General features: G+C 38.9%; 2 protein-coding genes across 9 annotated transcripts; one reads left to right on the plus strand and one right to left on the minus strand.

Moving 5' to 3' along the window:
* On the minus strand, positions 271-12,772 carry LOC109726370 (transcriptional regulator ATRX-like). Of its 8 annotated transcripts, XR_002220491.1 has the most exons (8): positions 12,391-12,772; positions 12,200-12,267; positions 11,151-11,436; positions 9,191-11,068; positions 7,990-9,051; positions 3,446-3,512; positions 2,199-2,306; positions 619-745 (listed from the first exon to the last, which is right to left on the minus strand). XR_002220491.1 is itself a non-coding variant. In XM_020255907.1 (7 exons), exons 1-7 carry the CDS (start codon positions 12,593-12,595, stop codon positions 586-588), a joined length of 3,708 nt encoding a protein of 1,235 aa, XP_020111496.1. In that variant the 5' UTR covers positions 12,596-12,772; the 3' UTR covers positions 271-585. The 8 variants fall into 8 exon arrangements, 7 of the variants coding, with proteins under 7 accessions (XP_020111496.1, XP_020111495.1, XP_020111494.1 ...); XM_020255907.1 differs by lacking the exon at positions 2,199-2,306 and having other exon boundaries at positions 271-745; positions 9,209-11,068; XM_020255906.1 differs by lacking the exon at positions 2,199-2,306 and having other exon boundaries at positions 271-745; positions 9,191-11,059; positions 12,391-12,771.
* Positions 22,726-23,400, plus strand: LOC109726323 (uncharacterized protein CG45076-like). The gene is made up of 2 exons (XM_020255861.1): positions 22,726-23,151; positions 23,251-23,400. The coding sequence occupies exons 1-2, from the start codon at positions 22,726-22,728 to the stop codon at positions 23,398-23,400; spliced, it is 576 nt and encodes a 191-aa protein (XP_020111450.1).

Genomic DNA, 25,174 nt, shown 5'->3' on the forward strand with positions numbered 1-25,174 from the left:
ACATATTTAAAGTATAAAAATATTTTTATAAAACTTTTTACCACAAAAGGAGAAAGAACTAGAAAAAGATAGCGAAGAAACAATGCAAAAAATATCATTTTATAAATAAGGTATCNAAAAAAAAAAAAAAAAATCTTCTTACTTATATTTTTTTTACCAACTGCTCCAAATACTAGGAGATTTATAAAATCTACAAAATCTACATATTTAAAGTATAAAAATATTTTTATAAAACTTTTTACCACAAAAGGAGAAAGAACTAGAAAAAGATAGCGAAGAAACAATGCAAAAAATATCATTTTATAAATAAGGTATCGGCGCGAACCCATGCCACAAAAGGTATATATGTTCAATCTCATTACTCTCTCAAGAGATTTAAGGACAAAGGGACAAAAATTGATCACCAAAAAAGAAACCATCACAATCTCACAAAAAACCAACAGAGTTTCTTAAATGAAGACCAAGAACAGTGCAGGTAGAACAAAAGCATCAACATGAGAATATGCAACTAATAACCCTTCCCGACAACCAAAAAATTGCAAAATTTGAGGATAACAGGTACCTAATTTGCTCGAGGCTCCCGATTTAGTCGAGGTCCGGTTGAGTTTCCAAGACTACATCGACAGGTTGACTCTCAGAATCATCAGCTTGCGACTGGGACGCCGTCAGCTTTGCCTTTTTGTAGCTGCTTGAACTCCTGAGAATTGTACCGAGGGGCAGCTTCTTTTTGGGCCCATTTGATGATCTGATAAAGCAAGATATAGCAATTTAAATTGTCTCAACTGTAAAATAGCTGCAACTTCTTTTCGTCAGCACACATTCACTAAATTTCTTATGTAAAATTGAGATGTGGACTATATCAACTGAAAAAGAGAATGCTGACAGAAGTGGTTTAACAAAATACATCAAGTAGTCTTTGAAAATGAAAGGCAGTATTCAGACGGTAAGAAACTCAAAAAACCAAAAAAAACAAGAGATGCTCTCTATAGTGCTAGGCGTCACGGACACAGATATGGAACACGACACGTCTCAGACACGACGACTCGACAGCTTCAAAAAACTAAGAACAAGAAAACAGATGGACTTATTAATATAATAATATATACCTAATAATATATATAAAGTATTAATTTTGCCAAAATATTACTATATTTCTCATAGGAATGGAAACTTAATAAAATTCTTATTAATAGTTCATATATTTTAAGGAAAGGAGGTCTCCACCATATATAATTTTATATATATTGTCTAAAAAGAGTTTGCATGTGTTCATCAAAAAGCCAAAATATCTATTATCTTATATTATATATGTATAAAAAAAAGTAAGGTAGAAAATATATATTTTTTTTTAACGGGACGCATTATGAAGGCGCATCAATGGTGTGTCTGCGTCGGACATGAATCCGACATAAACACGCGTGTATCAGACACGGACACGCGAGGCTTATAGCCCGTGTCCGTGATACATAGCTTTAGTCCCTATATTTTCGGTATATGTCTCCATACTTCCACCTTCCTCAGGCTTTTTCGCCACATTATACTATTCATTAATGCTGTTTGAGGAGCAAGATACGTTTAGCTTAATCAATCTCTCCTTAATAGACCTAGAGCTTAGCTGTGAAGCTTTTCTCTCTTGTAATTTCGCTGGCCATAACTTTGCTACCATTTACTAAATAACTAATGTCAGGTCACAGACAGGCACAGAAGATTGTCACTCTTTCACAAGCCTTCACTACCTTAACCTTAAGTTTCACTTCAGCTAAGCACATATTGTTAAATATAAAGGATCATAAAGAGTAGAGATGACGAATCAATAACTAATTCTGGATTGGCAACGAATTCCGAAGATTTACATAAGGTACATTTGTATACCCACCATTTACTCAAGCACATGTTTAACGTGAAAGTGCATTTCCTGAACAAATCCTACACCTGTTCGTGCAGTAGGTAAGAGGGTTAATCATATTTGATATATCGATTCGAGTCAGCTGCACTTCAAGTACTTGCTTGACAAACAAAATTGCACCACTCAACCTAAATTAGAAACAGAAGGTTGCTAAATTACTTACTATGACAACTCGTTAAACAGAAGAGAAGGAAAAATGATACCAAATAACAACACAAAAAAAGAATGGTTCAATAAAATGAACCGTTCCATCCTTCCAAAGCTATCAACAGAAAAACGAGATCATGCATACCTATAAGTCCACATACAAGTGAAAAGATTTTGGATACTGGGGGTCCCACAGGGGTTGAAGCTTCATATAGGATCATTCAAGAAGGGCAAGGAGTACCAAACATTAACCCTGTTACAAGAAAGGCTGCTCTTAACTTCCTATGAGTTGTAAGTTACGCAACCCAGTGGACAAGCTTAAACCATTAACACCTAATACTTGCCACGTGAATGCAAATTCAAAGTATTGTTACTTAAAATATACGGCTGCTACTGTTTTCACTCGTTAGTTGGATAAAAGATAGAGGAAGGTACAAAAATGTAATATTAAGGTAGCATAAGAGTCGTATTTTGAGATATTTGTAAGGAGAGTCAAAGAGACTGACATGCAGTAGCTTCAAATGATTAATGGCTCAAAAGAGCAGTACAATTGTCCAAAATGAGGCATCAGAAAGATCATATAACTCTTAATCCACATCTTTGAGACTTGCTGTGACCAAGGAAGTAACACTAGAGTAAAAAATAAAAACAAGGCTCCACAAAACAATGCTAAAAATCTTGAGGCATGTCTGCAAGTGAATAATAATTCTGTGTACAGTATTTCTTTGCTGTTTTTATCAGATGAAATTGATTAAAATCCAATCAGTAAACTTTTTCTGCATACTTCAGATTTTTTACGCATTTCATAACCTGACGGGAGAATGTTCCAAAGTAAAATTAACAATGAAAGATGAATCTCAATGATTGCAAATTTAATAGAATCAGATATGGAGCAGCAACATTCTTCTGAAGTTCATCAAGTTTAATATGGACTGACGAGCCTGATCTACTAATATTACAGAAGGGAAAGGATTTCGATTCTACTTGAACTTCCTTCACAAATGGCAAAAGAACAGTGGAATCTTTGAAAAAAGACAAAGCACAACTATCAGAAGTCCACTTGCCAGCACGAGAAGAAGAGATCCTTCATCTTGTGACTATTTACATTATTCCTTAGACTCTTAATTATCTCCCCTCAAACACAAATTATATGATTTTGCAACATAAAAGACATCTAAATGGACGGTTAAATAAATTTGCCAACTCAGAAGACGCTGAAAGGATTCAATACCTCAGCATTATCTGAATGTGAACAACCACCGGGCAAAAAACAACCTTCTAATTTCATTCGGGTTAGAAACGTAATTTTTCAGTATAGGAAACTTATATATTCCAAGCATAGAATGGAAGTACAGGACTACTGATGTTATCAGCTTTAAAGTTGGTACTTACTGTGAAAGACTGATGCCTCCATCATCAGCTTTCCTCTCTTTCTTATCACGAGCAGCAGAAGAAATTCCTGCCATAATAATTATACAACAAAAAAGTTTTAAAAACCTCCAGTACATTCTGACAAAGTTACTAGATATTGCTTCTGCAAAGGGGGTTTGTGATTAATACAGGAAAACATATATATTCAGATGCTTAAGAAAACTGGAAGAGCATCCTGGTGCTATAAAAAATGATTTTCTTGCACAAACAATATGAAATTGTCTGATGACTCCAATAACCAAACGCAGCAAAAAGAAACCATTGGAAAATGAAACAAGAAATTCATTGATAAAGAACAATTATAAACGAACCCAAAGATTGACCAAAGGGTGGTAAGACAAAAGAAAAGGAAGACAAAGCAAAAACAAGATGCGGCAAGGAAGCCAAACTTAACATCGGTAACCCTAGCAACATCACCTAAGTAGCATGACAGCTACCACTAATAAAAGTTAGTTATTTGCTGACAATAACAAGAATTTTCCTTAAGAATTCAATATCAACATTAGGAAATAACAAAAGATGCAAAAGAAAATTTCATGGCCTTTCTACCTCTTCTGTCCTTCTAGTCCAAAAGAACCTGCTAGTTAAAAGACAATGGAGGTATGCCTCATATTTCAAACCGACCAATCTGTTTACTGGGAACTGAGTTCAGGAAACCGGCAGACCAATAAATGGTAAAGGGGATAAAATGCAGTTTCACCCAAACAATGACGAGAAAAGAATTTGACCATAAACAGCCAGTCTTTTTCTTATACTGCATTAGTCAAAGGTCAATATTCTAGCAAACACGGCGAGATAATGGTTGAGCCCCACTACCATATGTCCAAAGGAAGGATTGCCGTACACTGGCATGGCCCATGCCAGTGGCAGCAGCACGGCACAGCGGCATGATGGCAGGCAAGGGTTTTCTTAATTGAATTGTCATGAAAAATTAATTTTTTAGAGTGTTTTAATATCTTTAAAGGTTACATCTCACATAATTAAGTAAGAATAGAGTCATAATAATCTTATTAACTAAAGAAAAATCATTTTATGTATATTATGAAAGTATATGCATGAAACCAAAATCAGAATCATAACTGGATAAAAATTTATAGGAAAGCACTACCATGTATGAAATCACTAGATCTAAAAAATGCTAAAAAAAATTGGAAGCTATCTTTTTATTTGTATTTCTTCACTAAAAGTTGGTGCTTACGATGCAATGGAACTAACTAATTTCTTTAAATGTTAGAAGATTTACAAGATCTATTGTAAAAGTTTTTACCTCAAAATTTAAAAAGATCCAAAAAAATGTAAAAAAATCCATTATGTTGATACGACGTCGGCACGACCTATGTTACGTGCCGCACAGCCTCAGCACGGCGGCATGTGCAATCCTGGTCTAAACTCTAACACTCTGTTTGGTTCGGGGTTGGGGGGGGGGGGGGGTGATAACCCTTAACCCGAACTTAATCACAAACAAAAAAATTATAGGGGTGGAGTTAACAAACCCACCCCTATCGGTTATCCTGATAACCGATAGGGGTGGTTTTGTTAACTCCACCCACCCCCCGAATAGGACTTAGCCACCCCCACCCCCCCCCCCTCTAAAAAACCCTGCGTAGCTACTGTGGACGACCCCTGCCTCCAAAATACCCTGCGTAGCTACTGTTCACCCCCCTTCATCTCTTCTTCTTCCCCCGAAAACCTCATCCCCCCTCCTCGCCGCCGTTGGTCGCAAGGGCTTCCCCTCCGGCCGAAGCGATTGGTCGTAAGGGCTTCACCTCGTCGCCATCAGTCGTAAAGGCTTCACCTCCCCCGAAAACCTCATCCCCCTCCTCGTCGCCGTTGGTCATAAAGGCTTCACCGACAGCCGAAGCGATTGGGGGTTTCCTCTTGGTCTCGGTTTAGGGTATTTCCTCTATTTCCGTCACCGTCGGGGAGGCTTCGTGCTGCCACCCTTCTTGCTATTCGGCTCAGATCTCGCCAATTGTTTTGCTTTTCATTCACCCGCACTGTTTGGCCCTTCAGCTCAAATCTCGCCAATTACCTCAAAATTGTTTTCATATGTAGCTAATGATTTTTACAAAAAACTGGGTAAAGTATTTGTAATTTGAACTCAAGAAAATTTTAGAATAGATTTTTGAAAAATTTTGGTCGTTTCAAAGTCACAAAATAATAGTGAAAAATTATATTGGTAACAAATTATGCTAAAATTAATTTAATTTGACCCCCAAAAAAATTGCAATCATCTAAATTTAAATGCAAAAATTAAAAGCTCTTATTTACATAGATTTCTTGTGAGGGATATTTTGATCTTTTTATCTCTATAACAACCCACTATCCTTTTTATTCCACTTACTCCAACCAAACACTATTTTGCTTATACCTAGACCAAACCCAATTCTCAACCAAACACAAAATTACTCTAACCCCACCTTAACCCTGAACTTAACCCTATCCCCGGAATAACTAGTTCTTACTTAACCCTGAACCAAACGGAGCCTAAAGAGACTGAAATAATCTCAAATAAACATAAATCCAAATTATGGCAAAAAAGGGTCGAATACAAGATATAATTGCCAAGCATTTGGCCTTAAGACTAGCTTAGCAAAAAGGCTGATATGTAGTAAGAAAAGGCAACAGAAAAATGGTCAATTACCCCCACAAGTGCATGCAACAATAAGAAACAAGAGCATTTGCACGAATAAAATGGTTCTCTGAACTATGGCACATACTACTCGAAAGCCCAATATCTAGATTAAAAGCAAAATATTTGAAAATGCGACTCATTTAGGTCGGATGCAATAGCACTCTTTTTCTTTTATGTTGTTTAGCCCTAACAGCAATGAGAGAAACACCAAGCTGAGCATTGTAGCAAAGAATACAAAAGATGAATGGAGGAAAGGATAAGGTATAATTCTAGTGCAGGAAAGTTTTTAAGTTGCAAGTACTAGCAATGCAATCTAAAGTTGCATTAGGTGCAATGTATGGTAAAAGGTAGAAACGACAATTTGAGAAGCCACATCAACTAGATATAAAGAAGTCCGATTGTAAAAAGCTGCAGCATTCATCTTATTAAACAATAGAAGACAAAATTAACAAGGCATAGAACCCTGAACATTATTTCAACATCGATACCTTGCATACAAGCTTTAAAAGAAAGAAGCTAGCCAGAAAAATTGGGTCATAATGAAAACCAGTGTATGGAAATTTAAACAATGTAAGGACAATTTGCCTAAAATATGCTTCAATTCTAGACAATAGGGGCTCGTTTGGTTCAGGGATAGCGAACATTGAGATAAATTTTTTTATCCCTAGAATAGCTTATTTTTTTGGAAAAGTCAAGAATAAAAAAAAAGTTGGGTTGGTTTGTAATACTGCTATTCTCAAGAATAATTTAAATTGTGTTTGCTTAATTTTATGAAACAGTAGAGGATAGTGAAAAAAAAAAAGTGATGGCTAAATTTGATATAAAATATGATTTAATAAAATTATTTATTATAAAATTAATTTAGTAAAAAAATATATTTTAATATTTAATAGGAAATGATTTATTAGAAAATATGATTTAGTAAAATAATTTATTATAAAAATAATTTATTCTGTTTTAAATTCTAATTCAACTTAAATTTAATAAAAATAATTTATTATAATATTTACGTATAATTTATTATAATAAATAAGTACAATAAAATGTAATAATATAGTACAATTAATAATTTCATAAACAATTAATCAATTTATAATAAAAATAATTTGTTATAATAATATATCATGTCTACATAATTTACTTTAATTCAATTTATAATATTAATAAAGCTTGTAATTAAACCTGGGAATAGCACTATTCCACCAAAAGAGTGGAATAGGGATAACCAAAAATAGTTAGGTTTGACCGGGATTATTTTATCCCGGCCAAAAAAAATGCGCCATTTAGCAGAATAGTGGGGATAAATTTCGTTATCCCCACTTTACCTCCGAACCAAACTAGGCTGAGGAGAATAGGCTGAGGAGAATATTAATGGATCAAAAAACAAAGGAAATAACAAATCTCTCAACCACATACTGCTAACATGATACCCCTTTAATCAGATGCACATTCCTCTCCCACCCAACCTCCATATTGAAGAAGCTTAAATGCACTCATGCACACTTAAAGAACTTTGGAAGAAAAAAAAAGCTAGCCCATCAAAGAGGGCACAACTAGTATGACAAAGTGAAGAGACAGCATACTGCCATCTATAAAAGTTACAAAATAATCATGCGATGTAACTTGTAAGACAATGATAATGTGCTTAAAGCAAAAAATTCATCAAATTGCAGTTCATAATTTGTTGGCTTACTACTTGATGTGACCTTGGTGTCTACAACACAACTAAAGGTGGAGGAAATAATACGAAGGAAATGATGCCAACATCATGTTTGATAAGCAAATCTAAGAACAAAATGATTTAGCTCCAATTTATGACAAAGTAGTTTCGTATTAATTTTGACAGAAACATTGTAACAACAACCAGTACCTTTTTGCTGCCTTCCTACATCATGGTCCCCATCTGAGTCAGCAGATGTAGATGAACTATCTGAAGTTGCTTCCATGGCAGTTCTATTAATGATGTCACTTTCATCCTCAGAACTATCACTTGTAGCACCATGGAAGATTGCAACAGAGCTAGCTCCTGTAGTCTTCTCTTGTGTTGAACTGTCCAGGGCATTCACTAATCTTCTATGTGGAATCTTCCTAACAGCAACTTTATATCTTTTTGCCAGAGATGGTGTATCTTCTTCCGTGCTGTCACTTGATGCTACTAGATCAGTAATTGTTTCGTTATGATGTGGATCAGTACGGGAAAAGGAGTTATTCTGAGATGCAGATGCACTGAGAGAAAAAGCTTTGACAAGTGCATTATCATTCCCATGTTGTGGGACTTCTTTTGCAGAGTCAATGGAAATTGTGCCAATGTCATTGTTGACATGTTTGTGCTTCTCAGATTCAGACATCTTTTCCTTTAGTTTATTCGCATCTTTACGATGCTGTTTCCTGGACGATAAAGATTCCTGAGATTTGTTTTCAACTGGACAAATCAAAGCAGAAGAGGTCTGACCAAGGTCTGCATCAAATTTACTGTTGCTCTTAACAGCTTTTTCTTTAGATGCTTTTCCTACTTTTGTTTCCTTAGCTCTTTGCTGTGCTGTGGTATCAACCAATGAACGACTACCAGTATCAGTATCATGAATCTTCCTGTCAATCATTGGCTGTTCATTTGAAGAATTAACCAGACCAGGGTTTGAACTTTGTGAATTTATGTCTGTTTTTCTTTTTCTCTTCGTTTTCTCCTTATTTTGCTTCATGGTTTCAGCCTCTGTGGCCAGTGGATCTTCTGGAGAAGGTTCGTGCACCTTTTTGGGGGCAAAATAATCAACGAAATTGATTCTATCACTATCCGAGCTCCGATTAACCATTGGCTCGTCTGCTTCAACGCAATCTGCAGAGCTGTTATATTTCCCTGCCTCAGGAGCTTCTTTGCTGGCATTCCCATGAGTATCACCTAGTGAATCCTCCCTATAGTCCTGCAACGTCCTTTCTGCCACATGATGAGCAATATAGTACTTGTTAGACAAACCATACTTAGCCCAACACAAAGAGAAAAAAAAAAGGAAAAAAAAAAAAGAGATAAGTTTAGTTGGCTTTGTTATGAAGCATCTGAATAAAAGTTTTATTACCCGAATCCTCTGGAGTACCTCTGTGTGCTTTAGCTGAAACCCTATCATTGTTTTCCTGTCTCTCTTTGGATTTTTCTTCATTAACTCCTTTCCCCAAAGGGTCGGTTACTTCTTGTGCAATAGCATCCTGATTTTGAAGTTCTGTTTTGGAAGCCTTTTTCCTTCTGCGGCGTGATTTCTTATCAGGAGGACTCCCAAAACCCATTACTGTGGAATCCACTGGAGCCACAACTTCTATACACACATCAGCCTCCTTAGATTCTTTATCTTGACCATCATCGCGGTCATCCACAGTTCCAATGTAGTTCTTTTCAGTGGCATACTTTCCTTTATCACTAGAAGAGTAAATAATTGCGTGGTCATTAGGTTCAATATGTTTTGCTGAATCTTTTCTCATTCGACGCTTTACAATTTTAGCATTACCATCAGATGGCTCTACAGTATATAATTTTGTAGAGTAATTACTATCCCTGGAATCAACAGAAGCCCTCACATCATCAACTTCTTTAGAAATCTCTTCAGTCGCATTGTCTAAAGCATTAGCAGGATCAGACTTCCGTGATGAAACTTTTGATGGGTCATTCTTGGATTTCTTCCTCCGTCCAAGTGAACGCGTAGGAACCTCAGGCTCAACTTCCAAATTATTTCTTTCCGGAACAGATTTCGTAAGTATGTCTGCATCATTTAATTCTTTAGAAAATTTTGAATAGTTACCATCGGACGGAATTTCTTGGTTCAGATCAGTGACTTCTGCTATAGCATTTACCTGAAAGTCCTCACGTAATACATCAGTAGATAGTCCATCTCTTTTATCCTTAGATCGATCGTGAGGTTTGTCATCAGAATCATTAGACTTAGTTGACAAAGGATCAGGGAGGCCAAGATCTGCAGAATCAGCATTAGCTCCATTTCGGGTGTCCTTATCAGAAACAGTCATGATATCAGATTCTTTGTTAAGTTCTTCATGATTGTTTTCCACTGCTTCTTTAGGATTGTCTTGTATAGATTGTTCGATCGCGGAAATAACAGCTTCCATGTTGGCCAACGAATTATCATTTGTAGCAGCTTTTGGAAATTGTTTTGCATTCTCACCATCAAAAGGAGCATCAACAATATCAGATTGATTTCCAGACTCAAGTTCCTTGCTAGACTTTGACGATCGCCTTCTCCTTTTCTTTCTCTTTCCATTATCATCTGGATAGTTGGGTAATGCAGGTTCTCCAATGGGTTTGTTGCCGGTTAGCTCTTTTGAATGGGCCATCTCACTTTCGTGCTGCTCATGAGTGCTTGCTTCCATAGGAACTGTTCCCAGTTCGGATGCCTCTCCTCTACTTTGAGAGTTAATTCCTCTAACAGGCTCTTCCAACAGCATCTCAGAAGAAGAGGAAACCTTTGCCTTCTTATGCCTTTTCTTCTCAGGAGAAGAAACAAGCCCTGGGTGTTGATCGATTATGCGATTTTCCTTTAAGACCTCATTTTTCTCTCCAGACTTCTCTTTACTAGATTTTTCGCTCTCATCCTTTTCTCCAGAGCTCTCTTTACTTGATTTTTCCTTCTCACTAACAACAAGTGCAGTGGATTCATCATTAGCTTCAACACTAGAATTCCTACGTTCTTCCTGTCCGTGATCTTTTTCTCGATCAACTACTAGGTCAGTACGATCCTGAACATCTTTTACCCCTCCATCAGGAACACAATTTTCACCCAACATACGAGTTTCCTCTAAGACGCCATTCCTTTCTCTAGACTTCTCTTTGCCCAAGCTTTCTTTCTCAATAACGATTCTATCGATATTGGATAGAGATGAATTACTATATGCATGGAAAGTCACCGCCTCTTTCGAGTTGGTTTGGTTTATTGGTATAATAGCTGCATCACCTGTGACAAATTAAATTAAAAAGACAAAACTAATATTTACAATAGCAATATCCAGCATTTCCTAATTATAGTCAGGAATTACCTTTGCCCAACGACTCATCCAAGACAGGCACCTCATTAAGCTCGCAATTCTCGCTTCCAGAGGATCCCAGAAGCACATTCAATTTATGATCAGAATGATCTTTTCGGTCCTGCTCCAAGTTCCCACCATCCTCAACTGTCGGATTTTGAGCACCACCTGCTTGATGTTTTGCTGCAGAGGTTGGCACAGCTTCGAGATACAGAAACTGAGTTTCTTTCATCCAACTGATTGCACTTTGAACTGGCATGGAATCAGCCAAGTGGTAGAAGCACCCTTTCTTCCTCACCTGCAACGACTTAGAACCCAATTTTCACAAAGACCCAAAGGTAATACCCAAATATAAATAAATAAATAAATAACCACCTGATGTCACGTCCCAGGGGTTCACCCATCCTCGAGCCCACGGCTCGCTTAACTGTAGCACCCTAGCCCTAATAACCTACTGGGCCCTATATACCCTACTCCATGCCCTTGGCTATCGCATGTGGGACTATTCAGCGGCCTTGAGTGTCACACCTGAAGTTTGCCTAAATTGCAATTCGCATCTTGGGTTTGAAAATTGTAAAATTTACCATTGGAAGAATCAATTATTCAGCCGAGCATATGAAGGGGAAAGTCAGTATTTTGTTCAAAGTGTGACTCATATGGGATCACGAGACGAGAATAATGAACATCTAGTCATGTTCAGCAGATGGTTGATTGCAACAGTATTATTGTTCAAAAGGTGAAGATTTGTTAAAACAGCCAATTTCTCCATAAGGTTAAAGGTGCCGAGGCGCAGAAGAACAGAAGTGTCTTTTCATAATTTATATTCAACACTTCCCCTTTTCCGTCTGGGACCGAGACTTTACTTTTTGATCCGCCAAAACTAAGAACCCGGCAAGACAACCAATTTCTCGGAAAACTTGCAAGCAAGCTGCTACAGGATGGTGTTGTTTCATTTCATTTTATTTTATTTTATTTTATATTCAACACTACTTTCCCTACTACAAAGAGGAACAAGGTTCAGAACCACCCTAAAAAGCATGCATTTATTTACTCGGACGCACCTTTATCGCCCTGACAATAATCCGTCCTATTTCAGGAAACGAAATTGCGTGCTCGATCTCTACTTTCCCTGCTCAACATAACATAGAAAGAAACCCAAAAAACAAAAAAAAAAAAAAAAGAAAAAAAAATCTTTATATAAAAGGATTTTACATTGAAGGGGGGAAAGAAACCTAGATCATAGAGGTGATACTCTTGAGATCGGCGACGGTGTCGGCGAGGGAGACAAGCATGGCGAGGTGGGTGTCGAGGGTGGAGTCGAAGAAGATGGTTCGCCCTGATGGAGGCGGCGGCGGCGGCGGCGGCGGAAGAAGGCGAGAAGAGGAAGGGAAGGTGATGGTAGTGTTGTTGTTGGTGGTGGTGGTGGTGGTGGTGGTGGTGGGGGTGGGCTTCGCCATTGGAGGCAGAGAAGCTTCAGATTGGAGTTGCGGCGGCGGAGGCGGCGGGGGCGGGGGTGGCGGCGGCCGGCGGCGGCGGCGGCATCTCTCTCTCTCAATCGCTTCCCGCCAAACAGAGCGCTCCGAGGGGCGATATGGAAGAAAAGAGCAGTGAACTGGTTACAGAGAGAGAGAGAGAGAGAGAGAGAGGAGAGAGAGAGGGCTTTTTGGAAGGGGGCAGTTACTTGTAGGGTGCCAACGAGCCCAAACACGAGCGAATTGGCCAGCTCATATTCACGACTTGTTTAATCTGCGGGCCGTTGGTGTTCGCTTGTTAAAGTGTCCAGTAGAAAAAATTTGGCTAATGTTTCTGCTCGTTAATAAGTTAATAAATTAATAAACGAGCCGAACGCGAGCCAGTCAACGGACAATAAGTTAAAAAAATTAAATTAAATATATATAAAATTAAATTTATAAAATTTTAATCATTATTCTTTGATCAAATAATTGAAATTTTATATATAAATGAGTTTTTATAATTGAGCTCGCCTTTATATTTTTATCTTGCTAAAAAGTAAATAATAAAAAAATATATTATATATATAATTATTTATTTATATATATAAATATAAATTAAATAAATTATATAAATATAAAATATATGTAATCGAGCTATTATCCAACCGAACACGAGCGAGCCGACCCTAACTTGTGTTCGGCTCGTTTACTAAACGAACGATTCGATCTCGAACTCATTTCGAGTCAAACACGAGCTCGCTCGTGAACAGCGAGCTGGATTACCACCCATAGTTACTTGTATCCTTTCTGAAAAAATTTTAGACTTTTGTATTCACAACACTTGAATACAGCTAACATAGAAAAATATTTTTTTTTAATATTTTAAGTTCTTTCCATATTTTTTTAAAATTGGATTCTGATTGTTAAATATTAAAAATAATCATTATTTTTGTAAAATTAAAAATTTATTCTTTCAAATATATCTTTCACTAATTTTTTTTATTTGTTCTTAAATTAGAGAGAAAAGAGGTATTTTGACTTCTTTAGCTCTGATAGAAATTTAATTCGGATTTAACTCACAATGACTTAACAGATACTGACAGCGAAGTTATTTTTGAATAACCAAGAAATATACAAAAGATATATTTGAAAAAAAAAAAAAAGAAAGATAGGGTATATAAGATATTTAATAAGTTTTAAGGGGTATATACGTAATTATCCCTTTCAGAAAAAATTTGGAATGTTTTTTTTTTATTTAGGGAAATGGATGGTAAAAACATACAAAAGTAATCTAAATTACCGACTAGCTTTAAATAATTATCTAATGTTTTAAAATTTAAATATGCCCCCCCGCAGAGGTTGAGGGACGAAAAAATATTTTATAATTTTAATATTTTGATAAAATAAAAAAACTTATATTATATTATTATTATAAGCCCAAGGCTCAACTTGTTAGGCCCAAGGGCCCGCCCGTGGCGGTGTAGGCTTGGGTCTATTAGAAGCCCACTAGACCGGACCAAGCTCTACATGTTAAAATCTGGCCCGGCTAAACCCGGCCCTTCTCAGCCCATGAACAAGTCGAACACTTGGCTGAGAAATTGTGTAGTAAATTTGAAAACAAAATATTATACTGAAATACCTTCAGTAGATATCTCTATTTGTCAAACGCTCTACTAAATAAAACATAAGAGCGCATTTTGTATGGAAAGCTGTCTAATGCTATTGGGCTAAAAGGAATTGCAGAAAAATCTATGTAGCTATATGCTTCTTTATTTTCTAGTAGAATCGTAAATATTATATGTCGAATCATCGTAATATATACAATGTGATATTTTTAACAAAAGGAAACGGAATATCTTCTTAGCGCACCTTCTTATTGTACCTAATATGTATTCTTGACATTTCAGAATGGAGCCCGAGACCAAAAGGACACTGAGGCCTCAAATCTCCTTTTAGTATGTTTGGTATTAGGAACTGCCTGCCACTGGAGGGTAAGGATGTAAAAATATATTTCTACATATTAAATATAAATAAATATTAGACATTATTCTTTAATAGCTCAAGCTTTCATAATATAACGATTATCTCATATTACAGCAGTAGGTTTTGAGCTCGAATTCCGTCGAGCCGCTAGCCTCATTTAAATTTCTCTTTTAGTTTAAGTATACATCTTGAGCCTATTAAAACATCTCGATTTTAAATGTGAGAAAAAATATTGAATATAGATATTTCCACACTGTTTTTTGACAACTTAAACTAACAATAATTGTTGATAGGACACGTAGATAATATTTGAATTGGGTATAAGAGGGGGGATAAGGCCTTTCCCCCCTCTTATACCAAAACAATATTTTGGATGGATGGGAACAAGCTTGCTCCAACCTCTTGTAGGTTGAAAGAGAGAGAGAGAGAGAGAGAGAGAGAGATGTTGAGAAATTAGATTGCAAATTTTAATGATGTGTATTTGACAAATTACTTAGTGAAATTTATGTGAATAATAATAATAAAATAAAATTGAAAGGATTCCTTGTGGGACATGTCTGTTCAAACAGACATGACCTTTCAATTATGTCTGTTCAAAACAGACATAACTTACCTTTTGAAAACATATAAATAGAAGCTCTTGTGCCAAAATTCATACATATCAAAAAAGGTTTCCAGATTTCAGAGTTAAGAGCGTGAGAGATTCCGAGTTTTGCTTTTTGAGTATCTCTCGCCTCGTTCTATCCCGAGAGTTCTTTGTCATAACCTGAAGCAAACTTTGTGTGGGGGCAAATCTACTCTTTGGAAAGCGCTGAACCTGTGGCTCAAGGCTTCCCCCGTGTACGAGTATTTGCTCGTGTTTATTACTTGAAGTGTTCGTGGCTCGTGTTCGAGTTCGATAATCGTCTCCTCCGGTTGTCATCCCCTACCGTCATCAACAAGAGAGAGAGAGAGAGAGTTTTGTGTGCGTGAGAAATAAATTTGTTTTCAATTAGAATTTAAATCTTTAAATTTAAAATTTGTAATCTCAAAATTAAAGTTTTTAATTTAAAATTTGATATTTTAATTTTTTTAAAATTTAGAATTTTTTGATAGTTTATATTTTTCAAATTTAAATTTGATCTTAAATTTAAAATTTAAAATTTTAAAATTTAAAATTTGAGATTGTAAATTTTAATATTTAAATTTTAATATTTAAAAGTTAAAATTTTAAATTTAAAATTATAAATATAAAATTTAAAAATTCAAATTCAAATATAATGGAAGAAATAATATCATTATTTTGGCCAATTTGCATAAAAAATCCACTTATTTTGGGCTTTTGCAAAACCGAGCCACCTTTTTCGTTTTTGCAGATTCGGTTCGCTATTTCCGCTGCCTGACCAAAATACCCCTCCTATACAATAGCCTCCCGCGTATTTCTTGACATACGTATACTACCCTACTACCATGCCGTACTGTCTGGCGCGCATTAAATGCGCCGCTTCCGCCTTACGCAATCTCGCTCATTTCTCGGAACCCGAACCACATCTGCCCCTCTATTCGCCGTCACCGTTGTTTCTTGTTCGGCTTTAAGACTTTAATATAATTACTCAAGATAAATAACAAAATCTGCACGGCCCGCAACAGGGATAATAGTGCAACGCAAAGTACAACGCCAGGAAAAATGGTGCAACTTCCCTTCTAACAGTGCATCGCTAGGCTCGTTCCAGTGCAACCTCTCCTTAACCAGTCAAAATTTTACTTTCTCTATTTCTTAATATAATCTGAACTTAAAAGTGCAAAAGAATGGCGTCCCCTCCAAATGCAGGCGAAGCGTCGGCGGCGCAGGACGGTCGCTGCGGGGTAGGGCGGTCGGCGATGTGCGACATAAGAGTCGGCGTGCCAGGAAGCTCGGCGGCGGGGCTGGACGGTCGCCGGCGGGGTTCGGAGTTCGAGAGGCGCGACATAATGGCTAAACGATTGTGTAAAGTTTTCCTATAAAAGATCACGCGTTCTTTTAACTGTTAAATAAGTTCACAGTTAAACGCGAATAATAGTGTAAGGCAGTGTGAATAACAGAACAATATTTTACAAAAGAGTGCAAAGAAGCTTGTAAGAGTGCAATACGGGGTAAATAACAGTACAATGGATTTAAAAATGAGTGCAACGAAACTTGTAAGAGTGCAATACGGTAGTAATACCAGTGCAATGTTTTAAAAAAGACTCGTACTAAGCTTGTAAGGGTGCGTTGGAGAGGTGGATACAACGTATAATAATAGTGCAACTTTAAACGCCGATAATAGTGCAATGGGTGAAATAAAATTTATATTTAAAAAAGGCTTTAAGTGGTATAACTCAGATCAAAAGAGTTCAAGATTCTCCGCTAAAGCGTGTAACAGTACGATATGTAGCACAAAATTTTCACAGAATTAGTGTTAACATGAACATAATAGTGCAAAAATGGTCCAAATTTATATTATACTATGATGTAAACAATGCAACATTGTTTGGTAAATATTATAACTGGTAAATAGTGTAACAAATCCGTAAGGAGTACATTAATTTGTGAACAAGAATTACATTTTCTTTAAAGCCGAGTACACGATTTTATAGAAGTTTACAAAATACAAAAAGGATTTGCTTACAATGCAACCTTCTATTACATCAACTATAACAAACTGAACATAATATAATTATTTAACAGAAATATGTAATCATCGAAGCTTGTCTGCAATTCCACGCGCACATAGCCTAAGGTAACAGGTATAGGCTAGGGAAGACTTCCGCAGGAGACTACGAGGAGGAGACTGCGAGGAGGAGACTGCTGAAGGAGACTACGACGAGGAGGAGGGTCGTTCGAAAAGGTAGATCCAGCAACGAGGCGTTAAGATTGATTTGCACTATCTGGAGTGCTTTATTTGCCTCAAGCCCTTTGGAGCTCCGCTCTACCATGAAACAGACAGTTCAATAAGCAAAACATAAGAATCTATCAATAACAATAAAGATCTGCAAGAATTTAAGAACCTGTATAAGAGGAGGGCCAATGGGCTCGTGGCAAATAAAGCACTCCAGATAGTGCGAATCAATCTTAACGCCTCATTGTTGGATGGTACCCTTCGGAGCGAGTCGCCTACTCCACGAACTCTGCTTCAGCTCTCTTCGGAGCGAGCCGCCTACTCCTCGAACTCTGCTTCAGCCATCTACGGTTGTTGCCAAAACGTCATGGACGAACTGTAGCCTGGTACCAGTCGTTGTGGCGGCTGCGGTGACTCATCTCTTCGTAAAGGCGACGAGGTTAAGGTGACGCAACTTTTGGTCAAGGAGGCGAAGGCGACGAACGGCGTTCCCGGCAGGAGGAAGCGGCGTGGCGGAGTAGGAGGAGGCTCCATCTCGTACTTCGGCACTGCGCTTCCTCTTGCGGGGAACGCCGTTGTCGATTCACCTCCTTCACCAAAGGTTGTGTCTCCGTAAAGGGGATGTATATGAAGAACCGATATTTAAACAAAATGAATCGTCGGCTGACAAGCCCGCCGGTGCCTCTTCTCCTCACTTAACCGAATATATAACGTACACGTCACTCTTCGTGCCTGCCGCTAGCATCAAATGCGATAGGGATTAACAGTGCAACGCGCACGGCGATTAATAGTGCAACGTAGGGTAAAAGACTACAACCGTGATTGTAATGGTGCAATGTGGTCGACAGGAAACGGTGCGCAACGCGGTTAATAGTACAACGTAGGGTAAAATAGTAGAACTAAGTTCATAAGGGTGCAACTATGTCACTATAATAGTGCTATAGATTCATGGAACAGCAAACACACGGTCTGGCGAATAGTGTGGATATACGCTCCCAGCGCAGCGCGCATTTAATGCTTCTAAAAGTACGTAGCGTAATGTCTACGTTATAGCGTCTCTTCTGTGAGGCGAGGAGACACCGGCGGTTATATCGAAGCTGCCTCGGGAAAAGTAAAAGCGACTATTCAAACATATTTTGGTTTTGTTTAAATATGGCTTCTTCAATTTTATTCCTCGTAAAGACGTTGCACTATTATAATGAATGTTACTCTAATATCGCGCCAGTATTGCACTTTTTTTGCATTTTGTTACTTGGCGTTGCACTATTATTACAGCCTATCGTTGCACTATTATTATACGATTGAATGAACAATTGATATTTTTAAGTGATGTTACAGTAATACGGCTATTGAGGTGAGCATTAGCAACTTTCTGTTCACGACGAAAACTAATATTTCACGAGCATTAATAGTCGGTGACCTAAATGGTTACGCAACCTCCCAGTCTTGGAGTTGCTCGACTCGATTCTTCAAATGCCTTTTCGTTTTCTATAAAATGGTTCTTCAGATGTATTCTTGTTTCATTACAATATATAAAAAGCACTCTCTAGGGACTTGGGCAACCGGCGACGAGAAAACGGCGATGATGGAGGTACACGAGACAAGGGGAGAGAGCCACAGGAGACGTCGACGAAGAAGGGGCTCGGTCGTAAGTGTACCATCCAGTAAGGAAACGTTAAGATTGATTCGCACTATCTGAAGTACTGTGCTTTATTTGCGACGAGGCACCACCCTATACCAGGTTCTTAAATTCTTCCAGATCTTTATTCTTATCGATAGATTCTAATTTTTTTCTGACTATACTGTCTCTTTACGAACAATATAGTACCAAAACGTCAATGCCAAAGTTCCTAGTGCAAATAAAGCACTCGACATACCCCTCCGAGCGAGCCCTCTCCTCTTTGCCATTTCATCTTCCGATAGAGGAACAGCAGCGTATGTTATGTGCTCGTAGATTTGCCGGCTAGTTTTGATGATTATTCAGTATTTTTGTAAAATGAAAGCCTAATTTTGTTCATTAATAATGTTGATGCGAAAGTTACAGTTGATGTTGTGAACATCGTATTGTATGCAAAACGTGTATTATATGTTGCATTTTCATCAAAAACAATGTATAATTTGCTAGTATATTAATAAAGAGATCCCTTTCTTTACATTGTTACGCCTTATAGTAAATATATCTGTATAATTCATTCTATTCTTGCACCGCTTTTAGCTGTATTACACTATTACAGCAGATGTTACACTATTATTTCCGACGCAATAGCCCATACAATTATTTTGAATAGATGTTGCACTTTTACATTCATATTATAAACAAATTCAGAGAAAATCTTACACTGTTTTCTGACAACTTACAGTAAAATATTTTTAAAAAAGTTCTTGCACCAACGATTTTTCTTGCACTGGTTAGAGAGTTGTTGCACCATTTAGATAATTTATTACACTAATTGGTGAACGACCACACGATTAAGTTTACAACGTTAAACACGAGTAAGTTTACAACGTTAAACACGATTAATAGTGCCACGCGCTGTAAAAGAGCTCAAATCAGCACGTAATGGTGTAATATTATCGTAGTAATCGATCAATGGTTTGAAAGTAATGGTGCAACGAGTCCACAATATTTAGAACTGGCTAATGATGGTCCATATATTTTATAATACACGTTCAACAGTATGTTGAGAATGGTGCAATAAGAAGTTTATTAATGTAAAATTACAACTTACTTTTGGAGCCCAAAGAGTAAGAAGAAGAATTGTAATAGAATATACAAATTGTTTTAATCAGGGATTAAATCCGGGATGAAATCTCCCGAGGAAACTTCGATGTGTCGCCGGTGTCTCTTCCCCTCTCTTACCGGCCAGTGCCTCTTCACTACTTACTCGAGTATAACGATCACGTCAATGTACGAATCTGTCGCTATATTTAATGCCACTATATTTCACATTCTCGCTGTTGGGTGTTTGGTGTGCTAATGTGTCAGGTTTTGTATGCACTCTTACGCTGTTTCGTAAAAAAGTTGGCCCATACTAGCATCCCACTAACTTTCAAACTCCTGTTGCTCCCTATTACCCTATTCTAATCTTTTAAGGCCTCTAAACCGCCTTACGGCGGTCATTGCCCTATCAACCGCATTTCTATTTGTAACCACCATCGTCCACTTCGAATCCCATCGGCGAATACACGACCAATCTAAATCTACATTGCTTGCAATGGCGTCGAAGTTGTCGCAATCTACTGATTCATCGTCTGCCGATGGCCGTAAGGCGCCTTCGCGGCCGGTTGCTGGCGGCCCCGCCGGTAGATTCATTGTGAATTCTCGGTGTTTCGTCGGAGCGTATAAGAAGACTTACGCGTCGGTCGTGAAGCCGCATCATCTTCCCGTTATCCAGAGTACGATATACGGTAATATCTTACACTTCCCCGACATCACCTCAGATAGGCCATTGCTGGAGTTCATCCTCCGTCATTAGAAGGAGGGTGTAGAATTCGAAATAGGCCCTCAAGTCATACGCTTCACAGCCAAGGAGGTGGCAGTTCTTCTTGGATTACCCCTGTCGGGCCAAGCTCTAGACCTAAGCCTCAATTGGGGGTTGGATATTCAAAATTGTTTCCTTGAGGGGAAGAAGGTCGACCGCAAGAACCTGAAGGTGGTTTTGAAGGAGATGTCACCCAAGCAGGACGAAAAGGACATTACCGACTTTGTCAAATTACTTATTCTCTACTTTTTTGTTGTATTCTTTTCACCAATACCAATAATCTCTGTCCCAAAGGACTGGTGGGTCTTGTTGATGATCTCCCCGCACTGGCACGCTACAATTGGCCGGAAGCAGTACACCGGCTTATAATTGACAGCCTATGCTCCGCCGCCATTAAATTGCAACCTAATTCGAAGCGGGTAGGATACGTTCTTGGATGCACCCCGCTTCTCCCAGTAAGTGTCTATTGTTCAAGTAATCGTGCAAATCCATTTTTGAAATAGTGCAAATTAAGCTATTGTATGCTTAAATCAAGTAACTGTGTGAACTCTAGTGTAATATCGTTCTGATATTAGTGTAATAATGTCTTTGCTATCAGGTGTGGATATATGAGCACACTGGGTACAGATGCCCTCTGCCTTCCCGCCGTGCAATATTTCCTCGTGTCCAGAGGTGGGATACGATTAGATGGACTCTTCATTCGCGGGGATCGTCGAGAGTGAAGGAGGATTTTAACTTCACTATGTGCCGCCGCTAGCTCGAACTCTCCCCGGAGGAACTACGGCTTGTGGGTGTCGTGGCTCAAGTTCCGAGGCGCCATCGCCGCCCCAGAAATGAGGAACCTCCGGGGGGTTATAAAGAGGTGATGGCGGCAATTAGCCATCTGGAGGCCGTGGTGTTCAGTCTTGCCACCTCCGTTGCCGGCATACTGAGCAATCCGGCACTCCTACCAGCACCAAAATCCACCCCGACACCTACTGGAATTATCAAAAGCAAGAAGAGGAGGCACGATGGGGTGCAAGTACCAACACCCCCACCGTCTAAATCATCTACGCGATCGACACAGGGAGTTTAAAAAGGAATGATAGGATCGTCCGTATTGGTGATGCCCGCACCGATCTCGGCCATTAAGGAGAATCCCGAAATCGGGAAAGAACGGTCGAGATCTTCTTCCAAATCTAGAAAGGATGGGGCACGCCAAAAACTAGAGAGTCCGCCAAAGGCTCCCAAGGAGTGTCTTAAAAATCGCACGCCGAGGAAGGGCAAACGATTTCGAAGCCCGTACGATCTCCGACCTCGCTGGGGACGAAAGAATAAAGCCGATGACACAATCGCCGACGTATGTGACGCCCTTATTATTTTACATTCTCAACATACGATTGATTCGTATATTTCATCTCAATAATAATGTAACTGTACCAGACTTGGATTAATAAATTCTTGTTTTAGTTCTGTATTTGTGTAAATTTCTTTGTAATAGTGCATCATATACTTGTGTAGTGTAACATAGAATCGCATTATTTGTATGCAGGCTTCGCAGCCGAGACGGAGCGGCCACCCGCCGGCGCCTCGGCCACTCAATATATATGAAGAAAATGTCGAAGAATATGACTGTCCAAAAGCTGGTCTTTTCGCAGGCGACTCCTTTATGAAAAGCGATGAAATAAGTAATAGTGTAAACGGTAATTAAATAGTGTAATTTCTAAATAATTAGTGTAATTGACGCCAATTTTAAATTTTTTAAAATTTAGCTGCATAACATCGTCATCCAAATATGTGAAGACGTGCCCCGTTATCTTCACTACCAGAGTTGCCGGCGGCGGGGGCACCGATGGCGGCGACGGTAACAGACGTTCCGGCGAAAGAGGAGCCGGTGGCAACCAAGACGGCTGAATCGGACATGGCGGGGGTAACTTTCGTGGCGACGGTGGATGAAAAGGAAGCGGCGGGAGCGGCAGATGAGGAGGAAAATGTGGCGGTGGAGGCGGAAGTGGAGGCTGTGGCGGAGGAAAAGGTGGAGGCGGCTGCAGCGCCGGCGGAGGATGAGGAAAAGGAGGAGGCGAAGGCGGCGGAGGAGGCTGCGGAGGAGGCGACCGCGAAGGAAAAGGTGTTGGCGGCGGCAGCTGCGGCGGAGGAGTTGGACAAGGAGATTGCGGCAGCGACTACGACAACGGAAGAAAAGGACTTCGAATTAGTGCCGGGGGTTGCTTCGGAGTTATCGGCGATACACACTAAGACGACTCGCGCATCTAAACGTGTAAGTTGATATTACATCGATACCTTTGAAATAATGCAATATATTGCTATTCGTGTAATATAACCTTTCTTGTTGCAGTACTTTAAATTCTTTGTACAGGACATTGAAAAAATGGACAAGCCTCGCCCGAAGAGACGCTTGGTGCATCTGTCGACGGCGACAAAGGCGCCTACACAAACTGCGAAGTCTTCCATGCAAGAACCCAGCATTATAGAGGTATATGAATATTGCAACGATACATTTCATTAATGCGATACAGCTTATAGTAGTGTAAGCATATCCTGCAATGGTGTAATTACGATCTCATTCTTTCATTGTTTGCTAAACAGCACCCAATAATCATCGACATCCCCCCTCGGAAGAAACATCAAAAATTAAAAAGGGCAAAACACTTAAATTGAAGGTCGCAAAATCTTCACCGCCCCTGGATTTAAAGTACTACGGCAAGGGTGAGTTACCGAAGGAGAATCAGGAGCAAATTGAAAAATTCCTGACAAGCACCACCCCCTCCGCATTAGTAGTGGCTTCGAAAAGTATTGACGTCGGGAGGAAGGACTTCGTTGACCTAACAAGTCACATGTCCTTCGTCAGTTCCGATGTTATTGACAGCTACCAGCATTTACTCAAGGAGGCAGAAGGCCACAGATGCATATACTCCACGACATTCCTTTATCAGACCCTAGGGAGTGCAATGAGCCCCGAGATATTTTTGGACGACATCACCGAGGGGAGGATCAGTGAGGCAAAGTACTGGTTCATCCCGCTCTTCGACTTCGAACACTGGCATTTGCTAGCGGTTGATCTCCAAGACGGAAAGTACCTCCACTTATCGTCCATTAAAAACCCTAAATACAACGCGGGGTTTGAAAAAGCAGTAAGTGTTTTCTAATACTTAGAAATTGTACCAGCATTATCCTATTATATTTCTAATTAGTGTAATGTTTTCTTATGCAGTGTAAGTTCATAGGAAATTATTTGCAACAAAAATTTTTCGATTTGTTTCGGCGCCGCGGTACCTGTCCCGTCGACTGGGAGAAGATCAATATGGAAGACATCCCGATGCAAGATCAGTCAAATGACTGCGCAATCTTCCTTTTAGCATACGAGGAATACTTACAGAAGGGGTGGAACTTGGACTTCTCCCAGAAGGATATGACGAGGAGACGCGGCGAGATAGCAGCAGAATTCTTGCGTCTTTTTTACTCGTAATAATTCGAGGCTGATTCGAGTTACAGTTCTTTCATTTGTACTGTCATTTTTTTCACACTAAGACGAATTGGTGTACATATTGTAATTCTCATTACATTTGTTATAAAGAAATGAATTGAATTTTACTTGTAATGTTCCTCGTTACACTATTTACAAGAATGTTGAACTATTATCCCTCCTTACTTCAAGGTGTTTGCACTGGAGCGAGCCTAGTGATGCACGCTTAGAAGGGCAGTTACATCATTTAACCTGGCATTGCTCCTTCTCGTTGCACTATTATCCCGGATGCGTCCTCTCAGTCTTGTTTTAGCTTCACATATTTAAAATTATTAAAGCCGAACAGCAAACAGTGGGGCTGGCGAATAGCGGAACAGATGTTGTTCGAGTTCCGAAAAAGAGCCATGTTGCGTGAAGCGCATGGGCCGCATTTAATGCCCCGAAGGGTTTGTCTAGGGGAATTTCTAACGGTGCAATGTAACAGACATAATAGTGCAATTGAATGTTTAAGTGCGTTAAGAGAATCCATGTTGGATTGTAACAGTGCAATTCATTGTAGAAATTGGTGATTTGTTTACAGCTGTTACACTGTTTTATTTCCATTCCCAAACATCGAAAGTTGCTTACCTTCCCGAGGCGAAATTTTCTTACAATCCTGTAATTATATGAGGTCCATGCGCTATACGCAACAGCGCCGTTTTATGAAAGAGCATTAAATGCAAACCATTAAAGAGCCATTAATACAGCAAGCGCGGGAAACGCAGGTTTAGGGCGACGATATTCTATTCACCAGAGCCGGTATTTGCTGTTAGGTTTT

This window comes from Ananas comosus, linkage group 21 (assembly GCF_001540865.1).
Source record: "Ananas comosus cultivar F153 linkage group 21, ASM154086v1, whole genome shotgun sequence".
Lineage (NCBI taxonomy): Eukaryota > Viridiplantae > Streptophyta > Magnoliopsida > Poales > Bromeliaceae > Ananas > Ananas comosus.